The sequence below is a fragment of the Cyprinodon variegatus genome, unplaced genomic scaffold, assembly GCF_000732505.1.
Source record: "Cyprinodon variegatus isolate N-32 unplaced genomic scaffold, C_variegatus-1.0 Scaffold8, whole genome shotgun sequence".
NCBI lineage: Eukaryota > Metazoa > Chordata > Actinopteri > Cyprinodontiformes > Cyprinodontidae > Cyprinodon > Cyprinodon variegatus.
In genome coordinates, this window is record NW_015150461.1 from 31674 (window position 1) to 38655 (window position 6982).

The window sequence follows — 6982 nt, forward strand, 5'->3', positions numbered from 1 at the left end:
AACGGTATTAGTGGCTGATGCATGAGTTGCAAACAGTACTGTAAATGTTTAACCATTCAGAAATGTCTTGAATCCTTCCCACTACAAAGCTCGACAGTGTGCTATTCAAAGCATTACCTCCATATCTCCTTTCCTGCAGCTCAGATGTAAAGAATCAAGAAACACTTTTATTTTGCTAAAAAGCCCAATGCTTTGCATGTTAATCTCTTTATAAGGCGTCAAGTTGATTGAATTGTACTTGTAAAGTACATATGTCTAATTTATTAAAATGTGTATAAAAAATGTTTACCTATGTCCTATGTAAACATGTTTTACTGTTGATTCTGATTTCTTGTTGCGATATGAGACCAGGTCTTTTAGTATATGTTTTCAGGACAAGGCAAAGATTAATGTGAATGTCAATGTGGGCTGCTTGTAATATTTGGATAATTATCTTCTAATTCATCCAAATCCTCTAATCTGGGAAAAAAAATAAAACAATCTTCAGCAAAATAACATGTAATCCTCTTCCAAGAAATCCCAAATGGGAGCTGTCGCTAATACTCTGAACAAACAGGAAGTTAATTGTCTTCACCTGGTCGCCAGCTGTTTCTGATTAGATGAGGCACTGGGACTCTGGGTCCAGAGGAATGGAACTGGAAACCAGTGACCTGAGTGACGCCAGGGTAAAACACTGCGGATGTCTTCATTAAAGAAGCTTGTTCAAGGGGATGTGAAAGGAACGTGCACTTCAGTGTTCATTATTGCTCCTGCTAATGTGTCTTTTCTGTTGATGGTTTTTAATAACCATCATGACATAATTCCAACCACGAGTCCCCCCGGGCACAAGTATGCAGCCTGGACTGGATGCGCCAACATTTTTGCTGGTGTGTGTCTATTAAAGGACGTCATTGATTGTGCCTCTGTGTCAACTAAAGAGATCTTTGATTGTCATTGTATGGAATTAAAGTACATCTTGAATCCTTGTGGCTGCTGATTACAGCATGATCTGACATGTCAAGCAGTCCAAATGGATTTAATTTAGATGGTTTTATGAACCCTCGTGTTAAATCACTATACCCCTCAGTCTCAAGCCATGGTTTATAGAAAAAATGGATTAGCTAAATCCAGTAAAGCATTAAGATATCAAAATTACAATTGTTGCCCACATGTTTCCATTTATTGTACAGCAAAGGGAATTGATATTCTAAATGCATTACTGGATCCTGACTCCCACATGCAGGATTTCCTGGTTTAAGCAAAGATATTTGATGTATTTTAAGCTCCAAGACTTTAAGAAGAAAACCACTAATGCAACATAATTTTCACATCCACTAGGGTCGTTTTCCTTTATTCATAAATAATTGTATTATTTCATATATTTCAATATCTGTTAAAAGGGTTGAGTTTATGGGAAACTGTCAATGTTAATCAGGATCACCAACATTATTATGATGTTTGGAGTCAGATGAGGTTGGATCATTATTAGAAACTTTTGTGGCATCACAGCATTTGTCAAATGAAATATGAGCATATGTGAGCTTAAAGTGGACTTTTAAAAAGAATTAAAATTGTAACAAATTTAACACTGATCAAAATTAAGGATAAGCTACCAATGAAGAGAATAAAAAAATCCCTTACACAGTGAATAAATTCACAAAAAAATAACCATTAATCAACATGTAATCTTAGATCAGTGCAATTGCAACAAAGTTTTTTACTTTATCTTATATGTAAAACTTGTCCTGAAGTATTTTTATTTTTTTAAATCAAACCACGTGCAAAAATGTTTGAGCTGTAGTTCAATTCTACAGAATATATGGTAGATGCATATAGGAATTATTATATCTCTAAAAAAACTCGATTCAGAAAAGAATGTTTTTTGTTTTTTAACCCTCTTTTTAAGTTATTCTCAGAGGTGTAGCCAGAAAATTTTAATAAGGGTGGCCAGGCAATAAGCAATGTATACTTTTTGTAAATAAAGACAAACTATACTTTCATACAGCCTTTCCTAACAAATAGAAGCATATATTTAAACATCTGTGCTGACTTATTAAAGGTGTAGAGGACAACATTTCTGGGGTGAACGTCTTCTCCAATGTCATTACTTACCTACTTTTACCAAAAATTGTTCTGCATAAAAAATATATTTCTATGTACTAACATCTACATTAAATGGATTTTTAAGTTATTATAAAAGTAGTTATTTATCTATGATTTCACTGAAGATATAATTTTCTCTTTACCTCATATAACACAAAAATATAGTTCTGAAAAGAGCATGAATTCTGTATATATCAACTTTAATGTTAGTATTTTTATGTGCATAAACACAGCGTTTTAGTAGTCAAGTAGTTGTTAATATATGAAACATTAAAATGTTTAGTAACGTTGAAAATTCGCCTTGAGAGTATTACTGCTGCCACCGTGGGCGAAAAAAATGGTCCCCCATCCAGCTCCGCCTCTGGTTATTCCCAAATGTTTGAATTTTGTTGCCTTCATATAACATGTAGTCCAGTGGCGGTTCTAGACCAAATGTACCAGGGGGCCAGGAGGGGGCCAGCATATTTTCATAGTGGCACAGAAAAGCATGAAATGAAAAATCAGAGCAAGGGATTCAAAAATAATAAGAGAGCTGCATGAAGTGAAATTTTAATTAAAATCCTATGTCTTATTAGGTTAATATACATTTATAACTTAGGAATTTTACTTATTTTTGACTTAATGTAAGTCAAAATTACCATTTTTTAAAAATAAAATCTGAATTAGAACTCAAAAACTGATGAATTCAGCTGTAAAAATTATAGCATTTTTTTTGTATTTGTTTCTGGAAAAAAAACATTTGACAGATAAAAACTAAGATCCTATCTCAACACCACTGAAGCTATCACCTTATTGCATTTAAATAATTAGTAAAACAGAATTTGTAAAGAAAAAAAAATTGAATAGATTCAAAGGACCTATCAGTAACCCTGTCTGTTCCAGTGCATATATTATGAGAATTATGTCTTCAGTACAGGGGCCAATAAAAGGGGCCAAGACATGTTCTACAAGGGCACTGGCTCCCGTTGGCCCCTGTCTAGGACCGCCCATGATGTAGTCTGTTTTTTCTATATGTATTTCACAAAATCAGCATTTACTATTATCAACGTTTACTTGAAACCTTAGTGATTCTTTGGAGGTGTAAATAGAATTTAAGATTTTAAAGTGTGTTTCCTTAGCTTTTGGTTGAACTTGTACTGGAGTAGCATATATTAAAAATAATCCGCCCCCTAGGGAAAGCTAGAAACCAAAGCATTTTTGCAATAGCGCTCTGCTGCCATCTAGTGTTGAAAAAATAAGCTTACAACTTCTTCCCACTGTCGGATATTGCGTCACTGCTCAACGCTCTACCTGACCTCGCGGTCCGGTGACGTCTGGCTTCTCGTGTGGATAGCCAAGATGGACTTTGCTCCAGAGGAATCTTGAAATGTCTGTTTTGATCTTTTGAAACATCTCACTGTGCAGGTTAGTTTCTATTTCGTCTGTGTCGAACCTCTCTGTCTTACTTTAGTTAAAAGCTCAGATAAATATCGGAACGGAAGCTGCCATTCATTCATAGTATTAGCCGCATGCTAGCTTAGCTCATGCTAACCAGGAAGCTAAGCAGTGTGTACGTGACGAATGTGACAGAAACGACTTTTAACTGTTTGTCGCCTTTCATAAAGCCGTTGTTTTTAAACCACCTGTTAAAATAGCAGACAGGGTGTTGCTTTATATTTTTTTATGTTAGCCTGCAATATATTAATATGTTAATTGTCCTTTACATACTTAATTGACCTCTGTGAATGTGCTCCCTGTCAACATTAGTCCTGCTTTATCTGACTCTAACTTCATGCTTTATCTCTGTGCTGCAGCTCAGCAGGGGAATGTCAGATAACCAAGGGAACAATGGGGAAATACTTTTACTGCACAGGTTTGCTGAAAAGCACCTGGGACCAAGTTTGCATTGCTTTCTGGCAACGTTACCCCAATCCTTACAGGTGAGAGAAACACACGATTGTGATGGTGTCTACAGTTGGAATCCTTTGTTTTACCTTTTAATACTATGGAAGTTATGGTGATAAATCCTTCAATTACTGTGAGCATTTTTAATGAGTATATATATGCGTATTCAGGGTTTCTGCGGATCATTAAAATTCATTAAGTTATTTTTTTTAATTAAGGCCTTAATTGGCATTATCATGGCATTTAAAATGCTTTATAAAAAAAAAAATAAAATTGTCAAATATATCCTAAAGCCATATATTTGGAACAGAAGCTCGAGGCACAGAAAAAGCTAGAGAATTGGAAAATGCAAATTTATCTTATTGATGGCATTAGAATTATTTCAAAGAACATTAAAAGGTATTAAATTAGAGTTCCTCCTTCCTGTATAAACCCTGTTATTGGTGTTTTAATATGTAAAATCTAAAATTGTTTTCACTGTCAAGCAGAGAATTACAAGTAGAAATTTCCCAGTTACACTAAGTTTTAAAATGATTCCAGTAGTCCATCCATTTTCTTCCACTTTATCTGGGGCCGGGCAGAGAAGCAGACATGCCCAGAATTCCCGATCCACACACACTTCCTCCTGCTGCTTTGAGGGGACCCCCAGGGTGACACCAGGCCAGCTCAGAGACATAGTCCCTCCACGGTGTCCTGGGCCTTCCATGAGGCTTCCTCCCATTTGGACATGCCTGGAACACCTCCAGAGGGAGGCGACCAGGAGGCAGATGTCCGAGCCACCTCAGCTGGCTCCTTTTGACGTGGAGGAGCAACGACTCTACTTGGAGCTCCTTCCGGGTAACTGAACTCCTCCCCCGATTTTCGAAGGGTGCGCCTAGCCACCCTATGGAGGAAACTCATTTTGGCTGCTTGTATTGGCGACCTTGCCCTTTTGGTCATCACCAGATCTCATGACCATAGGTGAGGAGGTGGGAACCTAGATCAATCTGTAAATCAAGAGCTTTGCCCCCAGTAGATTCCAGTAGTAATAAATCATATTTCAAGAAGAAGACACAGAAGAAGACACAGTAACCTTTTATGGTGTTTATGCATCAACAAAGTAACGTAAGTTTGCAAAAACAGCATTATGCAATCTGCATGGCAATAGCAGTGTTCCCCCCCTTTAACTTTTCTTGCACAAAATTATGAGTTGTCTTTTCTTGCTAGAGACCAATATGTTTGTGCATATTTGTGAAATGGGGGGGAAAAAAACAATGCATTTTTTTCCCCTGCAGAATATATTTTCTTATTCCATTAACCTCTTAAAATCCTCCCTTTTTTATGTAATCCTCGCCTGTTTTGCATACCTGAATAAAGCAAATAACTAAGGAACTGAAAGGGCAAATTACTTGTGTGATGCATCATCTGAAAGCTAACGCCTTCTAGTTTCTGAAAATATAAATGGGTATAGTGTGACTAAAACACAGCCTAAACTGCATCAGTTCAAACATGACTAAGTTTTTTTTTCTTCAAGGAAATAATAGGTCTCTTTTGAATAGCATTAACAAAGACATGCTTGACAGCAGGTTTGTGTCATGACATATTTATTCTGCATAATGTCAACCACAACTGCAAAAAAATTTAGACCTCTAGGTATAACAGTCTCAGAGTTATGGGACTTATAACTTTTGGTGTCACCAGCTTCTTCAAATGACCTATAAAACCGTACCGAAGTGTTTTGATGACCACAAAACATTTTTTATACATATTTTTCCACTTAGGTAACATTTCCATCTAATGATCCAGCAGTGTGTAATAATCAGTCTCTCCTATGCCCGTTCTCTGTTACAAAGGGCATTATATTAGGTCTGCATTATTCAAATTTTCCACCTTACCCTTGTTTGAAAATGGTCATAACCAACAGCAGTGGACTTTATGAGGCCTAATATGAAGGGGCTCTGTTTGTAGGGTGCTGTCTTTGATGGGGACACTTTTGTTTTGTTGGCTGGAAAGTGATGAAAGCAAACATCAAACTGAAATATTTTTGGAAGTAAATCTTATTAGCAAGAAGATTAGCATTAGCTCTGACAAATGAACTTTTCTGATCGCAAAAAACTCAACTTTATGTGGCCAGTTTCTGATCATGGAATATTTTATTATGAATATGCTGGATTATTTGTAGTGTATGGACACTTATGGATAAATAAAAATTATTTAACATGTAGGAACCAGAAGCTTTATTTTAAAAATTATGATTTAACGTTCTGCTTTATTTTTTTTTATTAAATTATTTTGTACTTTGTTGCTCATTGTCTGCATAAAATTAACTTGGTAGTTGAGTGGGAGAGAATCTAAGCTTTCCTAAGAAGTGAATGTAAGCTGGTTTGTCAGTAAAAATACTGCAATTTAATCTCAGGATTACCTACAAGGGCGACTGTTTCTCTGTAAAGGAACACAGCAGAAAGGTCAGAGTAAAAAGTCTTGGATGTGGGGTTAGTTTTTATAAACTATCGAGCAAAACAACAGCCATGGTGGTAGATAATGCAAAGAGAAGTCTTTCTTTTTGACCCTCTTTGAAAGATGGCATTTTTTAATTCTCTGGAAAAGAAATGAAGTGCGAGATGAACTACCATTCGTGTCTGCTTCCTTAAACACAGAGCATGCTCACCACTTGTGATGTCATTGCATCCTCTGCTGTGCATCTGGGATACTTAAGTGTGTATGAATGCAATCCTCACAGGAGATCACATATCTGTGGAAATGTGAACGATCATGCAAAACAATCAGATTTCACACAAAAATTGGAATTGAGTGTTAACCACTCTACGTCTTGTGTGAACGTAGCTGCTGTTCAGTCAATCATCTGAGCAGAAGGTCTTCTGTTTGCTAATATCTATATTGAAGAAAAGGGGAAATATTCTAGAAGACATCCAGGCCAAATGAATCCTGAAGGAAAGTTTAGCTGAAGGCTTGGTGTATTTCATATGACCCTGAACGCACCAGATTCAAAAAGGAAAATCCTGCCTCACCTCATGGT

General features: G+C 36.4%; 1 protein-coding gene across 1 annotated transcript in view; it reads left to right on the top strand.

Annotated features, from left to right (window-relative positions):
• The first annotated feature begins 3343 nt into the window (after positions 1-3343).
• prelid1 (PRELI domain containing 1) overlaps positions 3344-6982 on the top strand; it is an 8997-nt gene continuing 5358 nt past the window's right edge. The window contains exons 1-2 of the mRNA XM_015376702.1: positions 3344-3486; positions 3876-4001. Of these exons, the coding sequence (XP_015232188.1) occupies positions 3910-4001 (92 nt within the window). The 5' untranslated portion in view covers positions 3344-3486; positions 3876-3909. The remainder of the gene's footprint in view (positions 3487-3875; positions 4002-6982) is intronic.